General features: G+C 41.5%; 1 protein-coding gene across 1 annotated transcript; it reads left to right on the top strand.

Moving 5' to 3' along the window:
• The first annotated feature begins 1997 nt into the window (after positions 1-1997).
• UBLCP1 (ubiquitin like domain containing CTD phosphatase 1) lies at positions 1998-14948 on the top strand. The gene is made up of 11 exons (XM_082489853.1): positions 1998-2033; positions 4647-4840; positions 5177-5268; positions 5689-5774; positions 5866-5981; positions 7095-7193; positions 8142-8179; positions 10366-10464; positions 10921-11037; positions 12413-12540; positions 13944-14948. The coding sequence occupies exons 2-11, from the start codon at positions 4687-4689 to the stop codon at positions 13969-13971; spliced, it is 957 nt and encodes a 318-aa protein (XP_082345979.1). The 5' UTR covers positions 1998-2033; positions 4647-4686; the 3' UTR covers positions 13972-14948.
• Positions 14949-24064: the final 9116 nt, after the last annotated feature.

Genomic DNA, 24064 nt, shown 5'->3' with positions numbered 1-24064 from the left:
CAAAGAAAAGATTATGCTGTTTGGGCTCTGAATTGTAATTATATGGTCTTAGTCAAATTACTTTACCACTTTGCACTTATTACTGTTAGGATTGAGCACCACCATGTGTTTTCACGGCTAAGTAAAAGGACGTATTTATCTGTGCCACATGAATGTTGTCAGGATCAGACTATTTTTCAACAGCGCCTAGCGCAAGAATGTCCTAGTAATAGCTCAGGATCCTAAAACACCAATATCATACCAGAAATGAAATAAGCATATACTTATACTTTTTTTATATTCCTCCTCAAACAGATAAAAAACCAAAACCAAAATCCTATTGCCTCCTCTTCAAGAGAGCTTTTTAAAAGCCAATGAGAAAATAATACAAAAATATATATGAAAGATTACAAATAGAGTCAACCAGAGCATATATTCTTTTCGTAGCCTGAATTCTTAAACATGCCTGGAGGGTGCATAGTTTTTTGACAGGGTGTGACTTCAATTACTAGTTGCAGCTTTGGAAGCTTTCCAGCACTACTGTAACATGCTGCCTCCATGTGGAGGACAACTGCGTGTCATTAAGGGAAAAAGAACCCCCTTTGTGACTGGGATACATACCTAACGACTGGCTTTACATGGATTTACCTGCAGTCAGAAGCTAAACTCCACGCTATGGTAGTCTCCCATTTTTACTGCTCTTTTGGAAAACAATGTCCTTTTATGCTAAAACCCGGTTATAGAACAGAACTCAAAATATGTATCCAGGCAGGAAATACATTAAATTCATATCCACTCAGGAAAGAAATCAGACTTCTACACAGTTTTTGTTTATACTGCACTTCTTCACTGAGATTTACTACCCTAGGAATGGCTCTTAAAAGTTACAGCAAGCATTCTGAAGAAACTTGTACTTGCTGCTTACCTCTGCTCTTCTGTTCCCTTCCCTGTTTATCACCAAACAAAGGACAGAGAGAAAAATTATCTAACCTTTCTACAGAACAAGACCTAAGGGAGACTGGAATTTTAATTTCCTCCCCCAACTTTAACAGCGACTCTATTGATGCCAAGGGGAACTACAGTCTGTATCATCATTTCATATAGGTAAGAAACCAGACTGTACTCCCAAACCATTGTTTTCTCCTTTCAACTATTTCTGCAAAGTGGAACACCTGAATGCGAAAGGCCATCTTTGTGCAAAATACTTATTCTACATCTGTTGTCCATGCACAAAACCACTGCAGCTGAAGCAAGTTCCCAAGAATCCCAACAGCAGCTGAGAAGGGCCCCTTGATTCAACAGACACAAAGACAATACGCCTGTAAGAGTCAGCTTAGAAGCTAAGAATGTTCGCAGTCTGGACCCCTGAGTATAGAGCATTCTCCCTTCAGGATTAATAATGAAAAAGAGACACTGGTGGCAATAGCCGCACATGGAAGTTGCCCCCATTGGCCTCCCTGGGGCCCGAGCTGAGCTCCAGCAGGGCTCCAGCGCAGCTCAGCCTCGCAGCAGGCGACGAGGGGAGCGCGGGGGCCCGGGCAGTGCCCTCACTCCCTGTCTGCCGTCGATTTTACCTCACAAGCCCGCCATTTCCCGCATGAACCCGACAGCAGCAGCCCCAAAGAGCTCTCCTGAGGCGGGCAAAGCTGTTCTCGTTAAGGCCGGCGAAACCTCTCCCTCGCCTCACGGCCTGCCCGGTGCAAGAACAGGCAGGATCCCCCCGCCCTCCCCCACACGGCTCGGTCACCAGGGACCGGGCCGCCGGGGGGAGCAGCGGCCGCACGGGGATGACCCGCCACCCGAGCCTCGCTCGGAAATAACGGTTCCGGCAGGGAGCCAGGGCCCGGCCGAGAGCCCGAGCCAGGCTCGCCGCCGCCGGCCGCCCCACACTGCCACAACACCGCTGCCGCTCGCCGAGCGGGAAATCCGCGCACATCCGGGCGGCTGCATGCGCCGCGCGCGGCCTGCCCCCCTCCCCTCCACCCGCTTCCGGTGGGCGCCAGTTCCGCTTCCGGTGCGGCGGATCGCGGGACGGTGCCGGTTCCGTTGCCAGGGTGAGGGGCCGTATCGCGCTGCCGAGGGGCGGGGGGATTACGCATCGGCGGTGGCACTGTGACCCGGTGGGGTTGCGGGGGGCAGCGCCGTCGTGCCGCCGATCGCCGGGGTAGCCCGGTGGGGCTGGGCCCGAGCCCGTCCGTGTGCGGCGGAGGCCGGGCATTACCGGGCCGGGGTGAAGCAGGGCCGGTCGCGGGAGGAGGGGGCCCGAGTTCGGGCGCTTGTCTCGGCCGGGTTGCTGCCCCGGTAATGTCTGCGGGGCGGGAACGGCTCCTCAGTCCCGGCAGCAGCGTGCGGGCTCTCCTCACCCGCCCCGGCTCCGGTCGCGGCTGGGGCAGCCCCGACGGGAGACCCTGGGCCGGGCTCCCTGCGGCGACAGCCCAGAGACCTGTGTGCGGTGGTGGCTGCCACAGAGCGGCTCCTGGTTTGAAACATCGCTCTTCCACCTGTTGCGGTGTAGTAGAAAGTGCTGCGGTCCCGTGGGCACAGTACGGCACTTTCGGTGTTTTGGGGGTTTTATGCTGCCTAGTGAAACTTAAAGATGCGGGTGCCTCTCCTCCTGATCTTGCAAGAAAAGTGGTGTAATGCAATAACTTAAGTAAAACAGCATGATTTTAACACTTTCTCTGTCCCAGTGACCTTCCAACCTGTAGGCTCTTGGTGGTCCAAGGGGGTTGTGAAGGCTCTGAAAATGTAATTAACCAAAGCAAGCTTCATTTCAGTAAGCTTGAGTTTCACATGGTGTCTAGCCCTGGTGGTAGAAACTTTGAAAATCCCTGTGACTTTCTCTGCTCCTAATCTGTTCTCCTGTAATCATTGATTCTGGTGTCCACACTCAGTCCCTTTAGTGCTTTGGCATTGAATAAGGGTGTCTTATTTCTGCTTGACATTTTTGATAACACTTACCTTGACAAGACTGTAGTGCAGTAAGGATAGACAGTTGGTCAAGTGCTCAACTTTGGAGGGATGATCTTTGCAATTTAGTGCTGGACAGACTTGAGAAATTTTCATACAGTTCTTGCCCTATGCATTTTCTTGCAGAATGATTTGAGGTGTATGGTACAGGTGAGAAAACAGACAATAAACTCTCTGTAAACTTAGTGTAAGGATTATGGACAGGGATAATTTATGATAATGACCCTAGGTACCAACATTGCTTGATGCTATGCAGTGTTAACCTCAGTTGAATTTCTTGTTGCTTCTAAGACCCCATTTTCATGAGTCTTTTTTTGCAAGATAATACCAGGTCCCTGTCTGATTTGGGGATATTTGGGAGGGGGGGGGAAGGGGAAAATTAATTTTTCTGTGATACCAGTTTTCCTCTTCAAATTGTTTTCAGGGCTCTTAGAGGGAATAGTGTGGAGGTGGGGCTTGTACTGTCCTCAACAAGCAGGTTGTATCTAGCCCTCTGTTTCTCATCTGGTCTGAGCTTCGTGGGTATGCCTTGGTAATTATTTATTCATTCATAATAGGCTATACTGTATAAAGGAGAAGTATTTTGTGTGAAAACAGCTAACCTCCACGAATATGATGCTAGAGAGGAAGAGAAATCAGATTTCTGGATTCTGGGATTTTTCAGAATTGCTGGACCTGTCTTTCTTGGTGTAATGCATTTTTTGAAGGTGGATAGCCTCAGTTTTTTTTTTCACAGATCTGCTCTCTCTTCTTTTTGAATATCAGTCTTTTGAGGACAATCCCACCATTAGTGGTGCAGAGGCCTTCTCTGCATCCCCTGACAGTCTGTAACAGCCTTTTCATACTTTTCTATCACCTTGATTTTCTATTTCCAAGTTTTAAGAGTAAAAATGTGTTGTTCTTCCATCCACATAAAGCTAAAAATCTTATGTTTCTGCTGTGTTTAATGTAGCACTAAACTGTTAAACACAATTTCTATAAGTAATGCTGTGTAAATTAAAGATAGTATAATTATGGTTGTTTTGTCAGCACTGCAATGAAAGTGCAGTTCTTACAGTGTAATTGCATTGTGTAGGTGTGTATTTTGGCTTTGTTTTCAAATTCCTACTTTGATATTGCTACAGTGAGACGTGACCTGGGGTGTGTATTACTGCAGGTATTGCACAGATCTTAGTGAAAGTGAATAGAGAAATCCAATGCTAAAAATGAACGTTTGGGTTCAGAACTATTTTGATGGGTTTATATATTTTAGGTATTTCGTATTTGCTGTTTTGTTGTTGCATACGTAAAGATATCCATGGTGGATTCAGTTGCGTAATTATTGCAGAGGACATTTCTGGGATTTGAAATGACTTTTATGATGCTGCAGTACTGTGCTTGGGTGCCGGTTGTGCAGCGAACAGGCTGTACCTGCACAGAACACACAGCAAATGAGCATATGCTGGAGCAAACGGTGAATGTGACATTGCTAAATACATTGAAGTGGAACTCAGAGCCCCAGTTTTTGTGCTGTTCTTTCTCCCTTAGTTTCAACATTTTATCAATGTTTATGATCTGTTCCTGCAAAACAAACAGCTCTTTGATGTACAATATAATAAAGAATCAAAAATACTTTAAACAGACTGTGTGGATTGTCTTCTGAAAAGAGTAATTCTCCTATTTCTTCCTTACATGATCATTGTATTTTCTTCCTGCAGCAGATTTTTCAGAAAATACTACTGAACATATGCTTCAAGGATGTCTCTCTCTCTCATAATAAAATGGGGTGGACAGGAGTATACGATAACCTCGCTATCAGAAGAAGACACAGTGTTGGATCTGAAGCAGTCTCTTAAAGGCCTTACTGGAGTGTTACCAGAGCGTCAAAAACTACTTGGACTTAAAATGAAGGGTAACTATTCATCTACATCATTTGTTGTGGATGCGTGTGAGATGTATACTAACAAGGCATCTGCCTCCCAGATCTAGCTTTTGAATGAACAGAAGAATTTTATATATCACTGGATATTGTTTATTATCGATACATCTACCTGGTCAGTTTTTAATGGCTGATGTGGAAGTGTGGCAAATGTATGTTAAAAAAACTTAAATTGCTGCTAGCCAGACAAGCAATGTATCTGTATATGGAGGAGGACGATAATACGGCTTCGAGTATTTTGGTGTTTGATGGGTAGTTTATTTCAATTAATTTACCCCAGTAAAAAAAAATTATCTGCTCCCGTTATAGGCAAACCTGCAGATGATGATGTTAAGCTTGGAGCTCTCAAGTTGAAACCAAATACTAAAATTATGATGATGGGCACTCGTGAAGAGAGTTTGGTAAATATTTTACTTGTTTATGAGCGTAAATGGGAAAAGATGCTTATATATATGTCTCTTCATTATGATTTTAAATTTTGAATATTCCAGTAATCATTTGAAAAATAGTAATACAGTAGATTTCTGTTGGTGTTTATTTTTCTGTGTAAAGTAAGCTTTTCTGCAGAACTCTGATAGCAGTGTATTCATTAAACTCCTGTAGTGTTCTGGACTTAAAGGACAAACCTGTTATTATGCTATACACTGACTTCTCAAATCTGAACAATCATCAGTATACTTTAGTAATCCTTTCCCCTAGTAAAGTGAAATAATTTTGGTTAAATAGTGGGGTTTTTCCTATAATGTGCAGGAACAAAAAGTTGATATCCATTGTTATTTTCCTTCAGTAATCTTAGTTATCTTTTATTATTATTCCTCCAGGAAGATGTCCTTGGGCCACCTCCTGATAATGATGATGTTGTCAATGACTTTGATATTGAAGAGGAAGTTGTGGAAGTAGAAAATAGGTTAGGATTTTTAACTATTAAAAAACAATCCTGTTATTAAATGTACAGTATGCATTTTAATTAACTGTAACTTTTTGCACTGTTACATTAGGGAAGAAAATCTACTAAAAATTTCCCGCAGAGTTAAAGAATACAAAGTGGAAATTCTGAATCCTCCTAGAGAAGGAAAAAAGCTGCTGGTGCTAGATGTTGATTACACACTATTTGGTGAGATTTTATGCAACTTGGGGTTTTTGTTTGTTTAAGAGGTCAGTTTATTTGCCAGTTCACATTTCTTGATTTTTGCTTTACAAATCTACTTCAGTAACTTTGGTGTGTGTTGTACTATATAACTTCTGCTTTGTAATATTTTGGTGTCTTCTGCTCATATTTTAAAAAGCATTGGGCTTTTTAAGTGTTGCATATTATTGATTTTAGTGCAGCAGCTATTTACTTTCTGCAAGAAGACATAAAAATAGAAATTTAGTATTCTATCCAAGTAATCTTTCTTTTGACCAACTTGTATCTTGGACATCACAGTGGCAGAGCAAGATACTGAAGATACTGTGAAATAACAATCTCAGTCTTTACCCGATTGACTCCACTTTTAAGGGGTGTGGGAAAATAGTTTCAAATTTCATTTCCAGATCATTACTAAACATGCACAAAAACACGTTTTACTTGAAAATTCTGTCAGACTGGTTTTTTTTGGAAGCCAGAATTTTCCTTCTGACTTAATTTTCTGGGACATAGGAATGCCATGGCAGCTTGACTGCAAGCAGTAAACGCCTTATTCCTTTTCCTTAGCTTTCCTTTTAGATGAGATTAGTTTACAATCTGAGATTAAAATTCAACCTATTACTGAGTTTAAAATTTTTATTTAGAGGTCTTCTACTAGCGGAATTTGACAACAGTTTTCTAATTGGAACAGGCAGCGTTTGCATGTCTGAAATAAGCTTGATATATGTTCACAGAATGAACTGGACTAGGTTTGAAGGAACCTGTTTCATATCTGGGCTGTTACAAATTTTCTAAGGTGCACAGATCAACTATTTGGCCTGGCTCTTTAAATATATTCAGACCCACAGCTCTCCGATTTAATTATTAGCTAAGCCCTCAAACACCCGTAAGGATCAACAATGAATATCGCCTCTGCTTCTTCTCTCCACCTTTAAAATGGGAATGATAGTTTGCTATGAATTCATTCACGATTTTAAAGTGCCCCAGTGCTTCCCTCATGAAACTCTTCAGGTCTCTGGATAGATAGGAAAGTCAGACTGAACTTTAATAGCTGCACTGAAACTTTAATAATGAATTGCTTGTGTCTTATATTCTTTTTAGACCACAGATCATGTGCTGAAACTGGGGTAGAACTGATGAGGCCCTACCTTCATGAATTCCTGACATCTGCATATGAGGATTATGATATTGTAATTTGGTGTAAGTTTTGTACTCAATACCTAAGACATTCTTGTAAATTGTCATTCAGAGCAGAGACTGCAAGTGGGATGTTTTTATATTGCTTTTTAGTGTGAATCACAAGGTCTAAAACAATACACGAATGCTTAGCTGTAATACATTCAGCAGGAATGTTCACACAGCTATTAGAGCTGTTTTAGAAAAATAGTAATTCTTATGTGAAAAACACCACATGCTGCTCACGCGAACAGATCTAATCACAGCATAAAGCTCAACATCACTTTACTGGCTGTTACTTTGTACAAACAAACAACTGCTTGAAGTAACAGAATTGTGTAATCAACATTCAAACGCTGTTTGATAGCTATCTTTACAAATAATCTCAATCCAGACAATAAGTAGTGAACTGCCAAGTGAACCAAACTCTCCTGTCTACAGGGGTGGTTGATGGGTTGCTGTTGCATGGTGTTTCACTTCCTGTCTGACAGCTGGAGAACAGACTTTAGCCAGTGTAGAGTTTAAACCGTTAAAATAGCATGGAACAATGTTTCCACATATTCATAGGTCAGTGGGCAATGTTGACACTTTGTCCTTACCAGGCCCTATGTATTCTTATCATTGCTTCCAGGAGAAAGCCCTGGACAGGCAGTATGGTTCCTCAAATCAGGTATAGCCCACTTCTTGTGGTCCTGCAGACTGTAGTTCAGTAACGGCTGATCTAGAAGATGGTTTAAACGCATGCAGTGCTTCATCTAGTTGTCCATGTGAAAAGTAAGCTTTTCCAACTAAAAATAAAATTCCATGGAGGAAGGCTGTCTTCAAGGCAGTAAACCCTTAAAGCTGTAACAAGGATGGATCTTTCTGAAATTAAATTTTTGTGTGAAAATTTGATATGCTAAGTGAACTGATATTACAGTCAATTACTTGTTTTGATAAAGTATTCTCTCTGTTTTCTCCTTTTTGTTTCAGCTGCTACTAATATGAAGTGGATTGAAGCTAAAATGAAAGTAAGTTGTTCTGAAAATGTGTCATTTGTTTCTAGTCTGGCTAGCTGTTCGTGTAGTTGGACTTCTGCTCAGCATTATAGAGGGTGTTAGCAGCTGGGGAGGTTGTATGAATCAAACCCCAAGTTTTCATAGTCACTTTAAATTATCTTTTTCGCAAAACTAGATTAAATCTAATTTTAGAATTCCACACAAACTGTCAGAAGTAGGTGCTAAATTTAGCAGAACTAAACACAAGTCACTACCTGCTGTAACTTAGATTAGTCACACAGCCTTCACAGTTGCTTTCATCTTACCTCTAATTATAGAGTTACAGTCTTTAAGTGTAATATCATTTTTTTAAAGGAGCAGACAGATGTGGCACACTGGAGTAGGTTATCAAGAGGAAACTCTTTTCATATTTATCTTGTACCTCTTGCAGCTGTGTGGTTCTGTTGCTTCCTCTCCCTTATTAAACATCCTGAAGGAAGAGGTCTTCTTTCATGCTACTTTCTTCCGTACCTAAAGCAGGCAGCTAGCCAATTTTGCACAGCTGACCTAGTGGTAAACATATTTACAGTCAGGCTTAGCTGTAAATCCAATGAGCTTACTAAGAATTGGTTTTGGTTGGTGGTTTTATGCTTGTAAATCAAAGCTTGTTTCCTTTTCAGGGAAAACTTTTCCAAATGTAAGCATTTGTATCTCCACTCTTTGATTTAGAATAATAATTTTTTCATGGTTTAATGAATTGCTACAATTTTCCTAAACAAAAATGCCCCCATGATCTCAGAAATGAGAACCTTTAATCATAACTATGGAGTGGAGTTAGTGCAAGTAAAATCAGCATTGAGCCTTGCAAACAGAGTGACAGTGCTACATTTCTGTTTATGTTGCGTCTGTAAGCGTAGTGCTAGGAGGTCACTGTTCAAAACTGGGCTGTTTCCCCTGCACTGGTCACATTTCTACATTTCTAGGTCCCCTTTCCGGCCCTTTCATATCTTTCTGAATCACAACCTTTCTGTGCCCACTCCAGGATCTTGATCAGTTGAGATTCCTACCACTAGATGCCAACTGCTGTTTCTCCTTAAACTGATAGCACCAGGGTGCTTACCCTTTTTGTCAGGGAACAAGGATCCCAGCAATATTTGGCATTAAAGTTTGTTTTAAACTACAAAGCAGAAACAGCATTAAAAAGGAGTATCAGGTAACCGAGTTTAATCTCTCATTTACCATCTATGCCTGGAATTCAGACAGTCTAGAACAGCTAGTTTTTTCAGTGTAACAGGACACTGACCCAGGTAGGTAGTGCTTTTCATGTGCAAGATTCATTTTCTCGTGTAAAAGCAAATCCGTTAAGTGTGGCTGGATATCTGCAAGAGAGATGTTGCAGTGGATATTTTCTCTTTGTTGTTTCGCTTTGCATATTACTCGTTGCATGCACCAGAAATTAAGTTAGCAATATCTATGTTATAATATGGCATCAGATTTTACTATTACTATTCAGCTTTGGAAAGGATCTGAAATTGAAATGATGCTCTCATCTAGTCAAAGTTGGGGTTTGTTTTGTTTTTTTTTTTTCTAAAAATGTTAAGTTTTCCTTAAAGTCTTCATTTCAGGAGGTATCAAATCTTTAAAGTGCAAACTGACAGATTTCTGACTAACATTGGCTATCTTGGACACGTGTAGGAGGAAAGGGTAACAATGAACTGTTACTGTATATTTTGTCTTCAATTGGGCTGCGATTTGTTGCAACTTACTGGAAGGAACAAATAGCAGACAGTACACAGTTGCTATCCTTGCTATAGATATTGAGTAAAGTTGAGGCATGTAGAACTTGTGAAAGATTATGCATGAAGGTATGAGCAAGACCTCTCTGTATTTTGCCTTTTCTGCAAAGTTGCTTTGATTTTATGCAGGCACAGGGGTAATGTATTCCAAGCATCAGTTGTCAAGTTTCTGACAGCAAACGCTGCAAAAAGAAATTCCTATCAGCTTTTTTTCTCTTGGCAGAATGGTGTACTTTTATGATTCTCATTGGGTAAAAAAAATGTAAACCCCCCCCCCCCCCAAGGTATCTATTTTTAGTATTTCTCTGGGTAATCCTCAGCAGCTCACCCTTTCACAAACAATGTATTATAATCATGGTTCCAGTTGTACAACAGTAAAACTGTCATAATTAGAAGCTTTAATAACAAACCTTTATGATGCAGGAGCTTGGAGTGAGTACCAATGCGAACTACAAGATAACCTTCATGCTGGACAGTGCTGCCATGATAACAGTGCACACTCCTAGAAGAGGACTAATAGATGTAAGTACCTATTTTTTCCTGATCCTTTTCTACATTCAACTGCTGGGTTATCACACCCCTTTGAAATAGTCAATGATAAAGTTGTGCTGGAGTTTTCATGCAAGAAAACAGTAAGAATCTTAGAAGCGTAGATTATATTTTTTTCTACTGAAATTTTCTATTAGTGATTAAAGTTTTGAGTAGTACATTTGGATGAGACTGCTTTCAAATCAAATAGATAACTGTTGCAGGAAAATTTAGTGCCAACAGAAAGATTTTCTTTAATAGGGGATTTATTTAGTATGTTACACTATTTCACATCTTTTTCCTTATTAAAGCCTAACTACCTGCTAATTTTTCAGCAAAAGAATACAAGTGTCCTTTCAAGTTTGGATTGAAGTTCCTATAGACTGGTGTTTTTGTCCCCTGCACATGATCTGATTTATCTCAGTTAGCTTGTATGTGTTACTTTTGCAGGTGAAGCCTCTTGGTGTTATCTGGGGAAAATTTTCAGAATATTACAGCAAAAAAAATACTATTATGTTTGATGATATTGGCCGAAACTTCCTAATGAATCCACAAAATGGACTCAAGGTATTTTTAACTGGAACTTTCATTTATTGCTATCTATTCTAATACTTCAAGTGGTACTTTCTCATACTTTTTTGCTGTATCTTAAAGGCTATTCTTAACTAGCAAAGATGCATATCTTATTATATTTTTATTTAAATTCCCATTTGTCTGGAATAATGTTTCCCTAATAGTAGTTTTAGATAAGCTTTGTTTCACTATTAAGTGAGCTTTTAAGAGCCTACCAAAAATCAATTAAATTATTATTTCTGCTTAAATTATACCCGTGAGCCATAATCAAGCTGGGCATTGCTGACAGGCACCATTGAAATATGTGGTGTTCAATCTCAAGAGTGGTTATATTCAGAAAATAAGTCAAATAAAAAGCTGCTGTACTTCATGGTAGTGTGCCTATGTAATAGCAAGCATTTCGTTCTGGGAAATAGTACTACCTTGAACCATTTTAACTGCAGAACAGCAAATATTTCAATTTATAAAATTGTCAAACAGTTCCTGCTCCATTATCAGTGCTGGTTCTGATTAAGAAGAATGCAACTTAAATTTCTACTTATAGGTGATGGTACAGCAGTATGGTACTGAAAGAACCCTCCTAAATTTCTTTTAAAAAAAAGAAAAAGATGTTTTCAAATACAGAAATCCAAGATGATATTTCTTTGAAAGTATCCATGATATGAAGAGGATAGCAATTGATGAGATCGAGCAAGATGATGCTAATTGGAACTGTACACTGTTAGGAGACTCACAAATATCAAAGATCTTGCTGAGAGAGGATTATCCAGAGAGCTCCCTCTTGCTCAGATTTGAAAGATGTTTGTGAAAATGTTGTTAGCAGCGCTGCAGACAAGAAGGTTGGATCACTAAAACAAGGCACAGGTGTAATGTATTCCAAGCTTAAAGCAGTTGTCAGATAAACTTTATTTCTGACATCTCTTTTCACAGAAGCTATGATTGTAGTCAAATGCTTTTTGTTTAAAAAAAGCATCTGGTTCCAGTGATGCCACATACTCATAAAGCAGAGCTGAAACCCCCGATGTCTCCTGCAAAAATATCCGTGAAATCTTAGGAGAAAATGTGGCAATCCATTCCAGATCGTTTTATCATTCTGTCTGACTGGGAGGGGAAGGCTTGAAGAAGTGCAAGACAACAAATTTCTTCCTGGTGGGCATGCAAGGTGAAAACCCGACAGGCCAGTTTATACAAATAACAAAATTGGATGTGGCCACTAATGGCAAAGGTTTTTCTTCCTCTTACCTAAGAGAAGTTATAACTTGGTGTAGTACTGAAAATATATTTTAATTAGGTGGTAAATGATAGAGAATTGGAAGCATTTTTCTTATTTTGAGCAAAAGGTTATACCCAGTTTGTTTATTTTGTATAGATAAGACCTTTTATGAAAGCACATTTAAATCGGGATAAAGACAAGGAGCTTCTAAAGCTCACTCAATACCTCAAAGAAATAGCAAAATTAGATGACTTTTTGGAGCTGAATCACAAACACTGGGAAAGGTAAGAACAAAGTCAAAATTCTTTCTTCCTTCTGTCCCTGACCCCACTGTGTTTTGCTTGATGTTGTCTGTACAAAGACCAGAAACAACTGAGCTGATGAACTTTGCCATCACTTAGTTATGACAGTCCTTTAGTTTGAGTAGAATTTTAATAAGGCTGCTTCCCTAAAGTGTTTGGGCTGCTTCCCTAAAATGATAACATTTTGACAGAATGGACTTTTTCTTCATGCTTCTCCAGTTTTCAGGACTGCTGATTGTTTTCAATGAAGCAATTATGCTTCCTAAAGGGAAAAGAATTTTTGAAGGAACCTGGTCCCTGGAAATCTCTCTCTTTCCAACCCTACAAAGTTAGACTGTCAGTTCAGATCTCAGGTCCTTTGTTATGAGGCAACTTTTCTGGCAGTTACTTCAGAGGTTTGGTGTGTTACACTGTGTTCTCGGGTGCTATCCAGGTTGTGTGGTATTATGGTATTCATCAGCTCTGAAATGTAAGTTACTGTGTTATGAATGAGATTTTTCCAGATGCTTAGGGCACCAGTTAGGATCCTAATTCTTGATAGAGAAAGATTAGCTGAAGTGTTTGGGCAAAATTCTTCTTAATGGTTTTATGCAACAGCCTGAAGTTTCAATACATGTTAAAAAAAAGCATGCGAATATGCTATTTGAGAAACACTCATTCGGTGCTTAAAAGAACAGCCTTACAAACTTGGTACAATTTTCTTTCTTGTTTCTGATTAAAACAAAGTCAAATGTTAAACTTTAAAAGCAGTGAAATTGACTGGATATTTCACACTGTCAGTTAAATTGGTTGGATTTCTTTTTCTAGAGTATTTGCAAAGAGTTCAGTGTCACCACGTAGGCAGATTGCTCCAGCTGTAGTGGCAAGAGAACTATGAGATCAGAAAATAAGCATTATGGAGTAACTGAGAGTCTCTAAAGAAGCTAGTGGAGGGCTGTTCTTTTCAGGTTGTGCTGGATGACTGTTTGTTAAAGTCCTGAATTTATTTGAAGGAGTGCCATACCTAATATAATTTAAGATAAAACGGCCCATAATAGCTATTTTTCCAACTAATGTAATTTTCAACCTCTTAGAATAAAACATGTTTCCATTTCCTTCCTCCCTTTGGTTTAAAAAAACCTAACAGAGTAACTAAAAACATGACTTTGGATTACTGTAAGGTCACTTATTGTGGAATTATTACTGTAAGATAACCTATCATGGAATTAAAAGAATATTGAAATAAAATAAAACCGTAAGTAGCATTGATCACATTTCTAATTTTTTATGATCAGTAGGGTGATGCTAGTGAGAAAAGAAAGCAGGTTCCTATTTTGAGTTTATAAAAAGTACTAGATATATTTGTGCCTACCTCTTGTGAAAAACTGTACTTTTGTTTCTTTCAGGTATCTTTCAAAGAAGCAAGGACAGTAACGCTAATGAAATACCGTGGCACTGAATCGAAGGGAACATAACTAAGATCATTGGACTTTTTCTTGCTTTTACGCTAGAGTATAATAGTGCTGGACACTGGATCCAATGCCAGAATGACTGCTATACTTGGTCTTCCAGGTGGTTGGTTGTGGGTTTTTTTAAAAGATCACAGCAATAAGCTCAAAGTGGGAGAAACAAGTCAGTTACTTTTTCTTGCATTCAGTTCTGGTGTTACTACTTAAAATACTTTCCTCTCCTTTGCTGCCGAAGTACAACCATAACCATTAAAGACCAAAACCATTCTGAAACTAGAAAAAAAATATTTAGACCAAAAACTTTGAATACGGAGCCAACCTTGGCAGTGTATGAATTGTATAAGCCCTCTATTCCCTCCATCTTTAGAAACAGTCTCCCTCTCCCATTCCAGTATTTAAGTCTATAAATTACAAGTTGTCTAAGTTTGGTATGTATTAGTATGTCAGTGTTTCTCTGTGCAAGACAGTAAGATGGGAAGGTACCACCTCTGTGGCCGATTTACCCCAGTGCGTGAACTTGTACTATAAAGCAGTGTTTACTGGAAAACAAAAGATTGAAGTTTGAGGGAGAGAAACCCACTCTCGTTTGGTAAGTGAAAAGCAGTCTGCCTGAAAAATTCTCATATGTCAGATAAAGGGTTTAAACCTCAGATGGGAAAGTCAGATTCCTAACAAAGCATGAACAAAACCCTTGTTCTCTTCTAGCTAAATCTTGTCAAAGTGCAAACACTGTGTTTAAATACAATATTCAGCCATACTGTTCTTAAAATATCATTTACTTGCGCTGCTTATGCCTGCACTATAGAAGTGTGATGTGACTGCTGTTTGGCATTACCAACACTTGTGCATTATGCAGTTCATGTATTTGAAAGAAGACTGACCCTTTCAAATAAAAATGGTATATATTGTTCTTAAGGAACTATAGCAGTTGTGTAAATAATAAATACCTTTTTCATAATTTGTGTGCTGTGCTGTCTTAAATGTCTAGTTTTCATAACAGAGAAGCCATTGATAATCTCAATTTTGGTTTTTTGGTGGTGTTTGTTTGGATTCAAGAGACGCTGATTTTGCATCAGTAGTTAAGTAAGAGACTGGTATGTGCTGGTGGAGATTAGGGCAGTGGTGTCAAACCGGGAAGCGCCTAGCTGCCCGGGAAAGGAACCTTGACAGCCAATGTCAGAGTGTCAGGACAGCAGACACAAATGAGCTGTTAAGATGAGCATGTTAGGCTTCGGCTCAGTGACCTGTCAGAAAATATACAGTTTCTTATCTGCTGCTCTTTGTGGTTTAGTGCCAACCCAAGATGTGTTTTAAGCTAGTAAACCAGAAACCTGATGCATAAAAATGTTTGTTTTGGGTAAGCGTGGAGGGTGAATTTCTGAAGTTTTGTCTCCTAGATCTGATTTCTGAACTAGAAGGTTGACTCACTCGTGTATACACAGTGCAGATACAGTTACTGAGGATACAACAGCGATCCTTTAGCTAGGAAGGCTGCAGTAGAATCGATATTAGAATACAGGACTGATACATAGCATACTAGAATATGTTTCAATTTAAAGAATTGAAAGAAGTCAAGGCATAGCACTTGAATCATCTATGGAGTTTGTTATAGTAGCTAGACAGGGAAAACAGAACCAAGGGAATGTATTTAAACATATGCCCCTATTTTCTTGCTCAAAGTTGGCATACAAATAGAAGTTCTACAGTGAACGAGCAATACGCCATTCTTTGGTTTATATTTTTAAAGAAAAAAACTTGATTTTTTTTTTTTTTTATTTCCACGATGCTGGGATTTCATCCAAGAATTTCAAGGTATTTGCTGATCTGAAGTAGATGTGCACTCCCCTTTCAAATATGTTATAAGCTGCACTGGAATACGTGAGAGTATGATCTCAATGTGGTGGTAACACATCGCCTTTGCTCACAAGTCCCTGTGTCTTTTATGACTAATGTTGCTTCCCTTATCGTATTTTATGTTTGAAGAATAGTCTTGCAATTTGACTTTTTTTTTTTTTTTTTGGCAAAAGAATCCTGTGTATTTTGCTGCCTATCTTCTAAAAATGCTGCAGTAATTTACTTGGCTGAGACATGATTGAGATTTATAAAATCATGAAGCTGTAGATAAGGCAAGTGCCAAAATGATGTTTGCCAAATCTCACAGTACTAGAATGAGGTGTCACTGGTACAAATAGGAGAGCGGCTTAAATTTGTTAAGAGCAGTAGGTAGCAATGTCCCGGAATTTGTCGCCACAGTGTTGTAGAGGCAGGTGGCAGCAGCAGGTTCAGAAAGGAGTTCGACAACTTTATGGACAAGTCAATAGTTGAATGCTAAAGGGAATAATCTCAAAAGCTCCAATAGCCTTAATAGGAGAATTGCAGGTTCTCAGGAAGATGAGAGTGGGTCACATGTGGTGGCCGAGCCTGCATGCTCCTCTTCAACCACTGCTGGCTGCAGCTTCGGCCAAAGCAGCACAGCTCTCCTTTTTGTACTACATGACTCTTCTGGGCTACACATACAATATTATTCTGTGCCAAACTGCCAGAATTTAATATAAGTACAAGGATAAATGGCTACCTTTCTGCTTAGCCCCAAAATGATGCAGTTATTGCTCATAAGTTCAGAGAAAAACACCTCTGCTGACTTTCACAGAATCATGTAGTTTCAGAGTTGGAAGGGACCTCTAGAGATCACCTAGCCCAACTCCCCTGCCAAAGCAGGATTGCCCAGAGCACATTACTCAGGACTGCATCCAGGCGGGTCTTGAAAATCTCCAGAGAAGGGGACTCCACAACCTCCCTGGGCAGCCTGTGCCAGTGCTCTGTCACTCTCACCCTAAAGAAGTTTTTTGTTTCTCCTTTTTAATAGGGAAGGCGGTTTTGACCTACTTGTATTTCCAAAGTAAAGTTGAGCCTTGGGAATAACCGTCAACAGCGAAGCTTAAAGCCTTGTTCCCTGTTAACATTTAGTTTCCTTTTAGATTATATTGAGGTCCCTGAGAAGTATTTGATCAATGGCTTTCACAATCTCTGTTAAATAGGATTAAAGCATAATCAAAGAGAGGGAGTGTGTAGCTTAATTATAGAGCTCATAATTTACTGTTCTGCAAAACTTTGGAGAAGTATTAAACAGAGTCTGAAATACTCCAAATATTTTCGTGTGTCAGAGACTGTACTGGGCTCCCAGTAGACGTCAAGTATTTTGTATGTTGTTCTGTCTGATTATTCATACCAAAAGAGACAGTCCATTTAAAAATGAAGTTATTTCTGTAAGCTCTGGATATCTGACAACTCTAATGCCTCTCTGTGGCATGAATGCTCATCACTGGAGGTACATGGAGTGACAGCTGAAGCCAAGAACTGAACTGCCAATTCAGCTCCACAAATCCTGCTGCATGACTGTGAAATCTACAGCTAGTTGCCAATTTTTATTCCTGACTTGACATGCAACTGACAGCGAGTGGATGCCAAAGGGTTTAAGACAATTTTCCGCTCTGTCTGTTCAGGATGTATTTAAGACTGATGCGAGAAGTGCCGAATTCTTTCTTTCTACCAAGAAGGTGATGCCTAGGTAAAAATTGTGTTTCAGAGGGTAAAGAAAAGTAAACAGTTCTGGCTCATTAAAACTGTTTAAAACCAGAAGTGCTGGATGAAGAGGTGTTAGAGGGCAAAATCTTCCAACATTTCGCTATTGACGTTGCGGCAGCCATGGCTGGTATTAGCATGGGCGACTGCTGCACCCAGTGTAGGATGACTGGGGAAGTGCTTTGGCTGAGGGATTGATGGAGGAAGATTTCAGTGAAAAGGAAACAATGAGGGAGAGAATAACAAGACTAAAAGAGAAAAATACTGATCTATCCTGGAGAAGACAAGGTACATGTTTCAAATGTTATGAGCTCCTTGTGTGAGTAATATTAGCAATATCTTGTGACACCCATGAGTTACCAGGGTACAATACCCACATCTGTGCTTTGAAAGGGCTCTTCACTCATCAGGATGTGTTTTAGGTATAAGGAACTCAGATTCAGGGTCTGGAAGAACTACCTCATGGCGAGAGATGAATGATTTCAGTTTGGTTGGGTTTTCCCAGAGATTGGTGAATGATGCCTTACAGTGCAAGGTTTGACTCGCCTGACTTTATCTGCTGGGTGACACTGTCTATCTTAGACCTTAGTTTCCCAGCCCAGCTGTATTCTCCACTCCAGATCCTTTACGCTGCAATCCCCCGTTAGCTTTTAGATCCCCGATAATCACATGAGGCCTCAACCTCATCATTCATCCATCATTCTGATGGTGTTTTATAATAGAGGACTTCAAAACAAACTATTTATATACTGATGAGCTTTCTCATACATCCCTGAGCTTCCTTATTTATGAAGTTTGCTCATCTCTGGAGATCCTGCAATGCTGCTTTGATACTGCGAGCACTTGGATGCTCATTTGGTTCTCGGGAGTCTGTGCAGAGCTTGGCATGTTTCCTTGGCGCACACAGGCACGTACAACACCATGCCATTAATTAGTTTTCCCACCACTTCATTTTCTGTTAAGAAACTAATGGGTACAAGTCAAAGGGAGCTTCTTCAAGTCACATAATGCTCTGAGCACTACAGGTGGGTGTTGGGCACAGCAAACACAAAAGCATCATTAACACTTGATTGAAAGTTGGTGGGGTTTTGGTTTGGGGGTTTTTTTTTTTTTTTTCCTTTCAACTGCCTAGTTGGAATTGCACCCCCACTCTGCTCACACAAGACCAGTTTTTAAGGTGTTTATATAGCAGGGCAGAGCAGCTCTTATAATTTTCACCACGGCAGGGGCCAGGGTTGGCTGCAGCTCCTGTGTGCAAGGGGACTGAGTGACCTGGAGCAGAGCCTGCACGGTCACTGCTGCCGCGTGATGTCCACTCCTTACCTTGGAACACCCCGGAACATTTTGACTTTGCAGTTATGAAATACTAAGCTCATTGCATCAGATTTTTTAGTGACTAAATATCTTCACCTGTGGTGCTAAAGCATTTGGTATTTAACAACGAACACCTTGTTCTTCACTATTTATCCTGCTCTTAAGAGGACAGCAAGTCAAACTCTGGATAAAAGCATCAGCCAAAGAAGTTATAGTTCAATATAAATGCTCAAGTCAAACACCTCTACATTCAGATTTGATTGGAATTTTCACTTCCAGCAGTCTGAGCTAATACTTTGTTCTACTTGCTGCAAGATCAGTCCCTGGATTTTGAGTTGGACCTGCCGTACTTCTTCCTGAATACGGACCACAGAGCCAGACAGCTGGACAGGGGTGGCTGATTCACAGGCTGTTCAGAAAAGTTGTTTAAGTTGTTTCATATGGACATAAATGTCCACAGATGGATTTAAAAAAAAAAAAAAAAAAAAAAAAGCTCAGCTTTGACACCCAGAGTTATATTTCTGAGCATGTTCTCATAGTAATATTGCAGTTAAAAAACCTCCTTCCTATCTTTACTTTTTTTTCCTAGCACTCTAGAATTTTTCACTCATTTCTTAAAAGCTTCTTGGGGTGGAGGTGTATCATGTCTCTCAATTTATTGTGCTTTATTGGCACAGTGGATTCTCAACGCTCCATAGGAGGCAGTGTGCAGTGGTATTGTAATGACTGAGTGCTTTGATGCGTTTTGTACATTATTGGTGTCAAACTTTCTTCCTCGGGTGTTTTCCCCTAGTTTGGGTCATACTGGAAGAACAAATAGTGGCACAGGAAGAATGATGTTAATAATTTAACAGATTCTGGTAAAGCTTTCTAAGATACCCTGCTTCCTAGGGCAGGGCGAGATGGCTTTGGGACTCTGTTTTGCAAGGCTTACTGATTCCTTACCCTGCTTTCTACATTCAGTCCGCATTTGATGCCGTAGAAGGATATGTGACATTTGAGAGCAGTGAAAACTGCGAGCATCAGTTTAGTAGGTGAGCATGAGTGGAATTTCAAGCACATGCTTAAAGTGCCACTGATGCCAGGGTGACTTTGGGGTCCCCCTGCTGTCCTAGTGATGATTAGTTCTTGAATCAGGACCAAAACAAGCACATTTTTTGAGAAGTTAAGTGTATTAAACTGTCCCAGAGATGAAAATGATAAAGTGATGTGAGATTTATTTTTTTTTTAAATCTGATTAGTCCCTTACAGATATGTCTAGGCATAACAGGTATGTTCTAAAGCCTTTTTCCTATAACAAAGGGTAACAAATCAAAACCTAAATTTGCATCCAACACTTGAAAAGAAAGAAATTCTAAACTGCAGATACAGGTGGGTTTGTAATTACACCTTAGCAATATCCCCAGCCCCAGAAGTAGTAAATTAGTTGAGATAAACACATTCAGAAGCTGTTAAATCACTTCGGTTTTGATTTAGTGAGTAGCTGTAGCTGGAAGAAAGCAGGCAAATAATAAGAAATCCTGACTTCTTTGAACAGAATCAAAATATTGCATTTTGTATGTGCATTTCTACTTTCAAGTAGTCCTAAACTTTAAGAATTTAAATAACTTAAAATGAATTTTTTTCCTTACTTTGAAATGATTGGTTTGGTTGGTTCACTGAAAAGTATCACACAACCTCCTAAAAAGATATTTGCTTTTGACCAAGTAAGTTCAGGTAGATTTAGTTCTGCAACTAGTAAACTAAAAAAAAATTGGTTTATGGAACTGAAGTGCACCCATGAAGCATTGAGATGGTAGAGTTGACACTGATTAAACTGAACTCATGGCTTGTCACTCACTCATCACTGTGATCCCTGACCAAGTTATATGGCACTTTGTCTGGTTTTAGCCTCAGAGATGCTATAAAATAATTGTCCAGTTAAACTTACGTCACTGATGCAGAACCGCTCGTTACTCTTTGATGCGTGGAAAGATGTGTTGGAGTGCACACGCCGAGAGCCCCACAGCTCCGTGCTGGTCCAGAAGCCTCCGCTGGGTGCTGGGAGCCCAACTGCACAGCTGGGGTCGGAGATAAAGGCGAGCTGGGGAGAGACCAGCGGGGAGAAATGCTTGTCCTCATCTCTGCTCGCCCGGCAGTTAACCCAGCACACTGCATGCAGAGGCTACGGGCAGCCGGCGAGATGAAAGTGTCAAAATAAGCAGTAGATCTTGTGAGATTAACATATAAAATCCCTTAATAGATCTGTAGGTAACACAGGTAATGACAGATCTGCAGAGCATGACTCAGTCAAGCACAGGGCACAATTCCAGAAACTGTGAAAGGAAAAAAGCCACAGTGTTACCTCCAGAGAAACTCGAATCAAGCCAGAAAGCAGCAACAGCACTAAGTTACCAGACTGTTTAGGCAGTAAGTAGGACAAACAGAGACTTATGGGCAGAGTTTCCAGCACTGGTCAATCTTTCAGAAGGATCAGTTGAGCTTTACACCCCCCTCCCGCCTTTGCCTTTCCAGAAGGTTGAGCAGAAGCCTTGGACCAGGCACGGGACAAGTACCGCAGCAAAGTGCTAAAGGCTGGGAAGGAAACCAGGCAGGAGCTTTTGAGCTAAAGCTTCTGCCAATTAACATGCAATGGCTGGACCACACCAGCTTTACAGGGGCAGGAGATGGCACAGAGTGACCTTATCTTACCTAGCAGAGACAACACTGGGCAGGGTGTTTATGGAGACAAAGTGTTAAACAGTCTTTCCAACTCTACAACAAGGACCTAGCAGTAAGTGTATTTGCCCAAACCATTCCTTGACCCATGGGTCAGTGCTGTTTCTCCTGCCCCTGGGTCACAATGAGATGTAGGTACAGCAGGACTTCCTCAAGACAACACAGATGTGCCCTGGAAGCAACAGAGCAAGGCTGGAGGGATATCCACAGACCCGTGCTGTCCTGCCTCCCCTCAGCCCCTGCTTATGCTGCAGGGATGCGATAGCTGGGCAGAAGGGTCCATACCCACAGTCATGTCCTAGAGCAGAGTGCCATGGACACCCATCTCCCCATGACCACCATGTCTTTCATCCCCATGTCTAGTGTCCAAGGCCTTCTCCTGTTGCTAGAGAAAGGCCACAGCCACAAAACCCCTAGGGCCGACCTTCAGGAAGGCTTCTGCTCATTTTGATTCCCAGTCTCAGTGCTGGGTACAGCCACTCACATTTACCTACAACACAGAAAACCCAGCAGAAGCCTTTGGGGCCACCACTGCCTGGGGGGGGGGGGGGGGGGGGCAGAGAGAGCATCCAACTGCCCCAGGCAGCCCACATTTCCTGCTTGCTGGCACAGCGCTTTACCACGAGGCTGCTCTTCTACCCCAGACATCCTCTTATTGACTTCATACTGTCCCTAAGCCACACATTCCCTCTTTTTAGAAAGGAGTCCCCAATGGTCCTCATATTTCCATCACCTTTCCAGCAGCAACACACCCATGGCACAGCAGGGAAGCTCAAGTGCTTTTCACTTCATTCTCATTGGCAAAGTACCATCACCGAGGGCTATTAATTTGCTAAGAGCAGGGGTTAAGGCTCATTTCTAATTACACCTTGTCACAGCTCCCGTCTCGACAGCATGGGTCTGCTTTCAAGGGGAGGTGAGGTTTGAGTGGTCAAAGCTGAACATTTGAACTGCGCACAGGTTGGCCCAGCTAACCTTTACTGGCCCACGAGGGACTCCGCTTACTGAATGTGCCTTTGTGCAACAAGTATCAAGGTTGCCCAAGCTATTTGGGTAACAGAAATGCTTCCACGTTTTCTGTAGCACGAAGGTACGTGCCGCTGTGCCAGCGCTTTCCCCTCCAGGTTTAGCTGATAAGACAGCTTTTCCACCCCAAGGGCTGTCTGTACACCCACATAAATAGCTGTCCCCATCATGGCACGTGTGGCTTTATCCGCTCCTTACATTCACCTTTATCCCTGTCCTATGTTGACTTTCATTTTCCAGAAAAGGGAAAGGAAATTTATTAATACTTCCTCCATAATATATTTTCCCACAAGATCACCATAAAAATCAAATTAAGCAGCGGGACATGGGCTGCATATTACAGGACAGTAACCATTATTCTCTTTGCCATGGAGGCTCCCTGCCACCACCAACACACCCCCAACCTATTCTTTCTGTGGCAGCAATGGCAGCGCAGCTCCCCAGGAGCCACCCCGGCTGCATTGCTGTTTCTCTGCCAGGGGAGCTCCACAGTGTCCCCTGGGGAAGCCTGCAGCAGAGCCCTGGTTTTAAAAACCTGCCAGATACAGCTATTGTTATAGTGAATTGAACGGTAGAACTCTGGCATTACAAACACAAGTGCTGGTGTCACCAGCCACGGCCAGTACAGTCCCAGGTAAAGGACAGGGTCACCCCACTGCCCCTCGCGGTTGGGCTGCACAGCCTGTCCAGAGGGCTGGAAAGCTCTGTGGTCTTCAGCACCGCTGAAGGACCGACTGTTCCTGCCAGCCTTGACTCCACACCTCCCCACACACCCAGGGACAGGGTCCTGTAGCCAGACAGGAGGGACAGGAGTCACCTTCTCTCACTGACTCTTGAGAGCTGCTTTTATTACCTGTTGCCAGGTTTCCAAATAAACACAACTGACTCCCCTACAACTCCAGGGATCCGCTCCCCGCAGTTCTTTTACGAAAAGCGTGACTGTGGTCTGTCTGTGGATGGGACACGAACGGCTTCTTCTGCCACCACCCCAGTCTCCCCACCCTTCTCTGTACATGCCCAGCCAAAGCCTTATGCTGCGTACTCTGGAACCAAGACCATTCCCCGAAGCACAGCGCTGGGGCTGGCAATATGTTGTCACAACAGACAATTTTTTTTGGAGCACCTGAAATTTCACGTTAAAACCAGGCTGTGAATAGTTACTACCTGCCCCAGGATGGTACCATCAGCGATGGCAGAGCTCAGCCAAACAGGGAGGAACAACCACACGCAGCTGCAAAAGACCCTGTTTTAGTTTGTGAGTCTTTCTCCCCCATACTCAAAAAGCAAAGAGAAGATGCAGAACCTATTGTGTCAAAGGCCCCTGAGCTCCCTGCCGGGGTGCGGTGCTGCCTCTCGAGGTGGGGCTGATGCCAACAGGAGGGCGGCTACACCAGCACAACTGGAGCGACTGGAGGAGC

This window comes from Vanellus vanellus (assembly GCF_965231255.1).
Source record: "Vanellus vanellus genome assembly, chromosome: 13".
Classification (NCBI taxonomy): Eukaryota; Metazoa; Chordata; class Aves; order Charadriiformes; family Charadriidae; genus Vanellus; species Vanellus vanellus.
The sequence above is the reverse complement of the archived record's forward strand: the minus strand, read 5'-3'. Positions and strand labels throughout refer to the sequence as shown.

Excerpts from the sequence above, each read along its gene's own strand:
- UBLCP1 (XM_082489853.1), top strand. The coding sequence starts at position 4,687 with ATGTCTCTCTCTCTCATAATAAAATGGGGTGGACAGGAGTATACGATA. Across the intron at positions 5,982-7,094 it reads TGTTGATTACACACTATTTG|ACCACAGATCATGTGCTGAA; the intron begins GTGAGATTTTAT and ends TATTCTTTTTAG. Across the intron at positions 11,038-12,412 it reads ATCCACAAAATGGACTCAAG|ATAAGACCTTTTATGAAAGC; the intron begins GTATTTTTAACT and ends TATTTTGTATAG.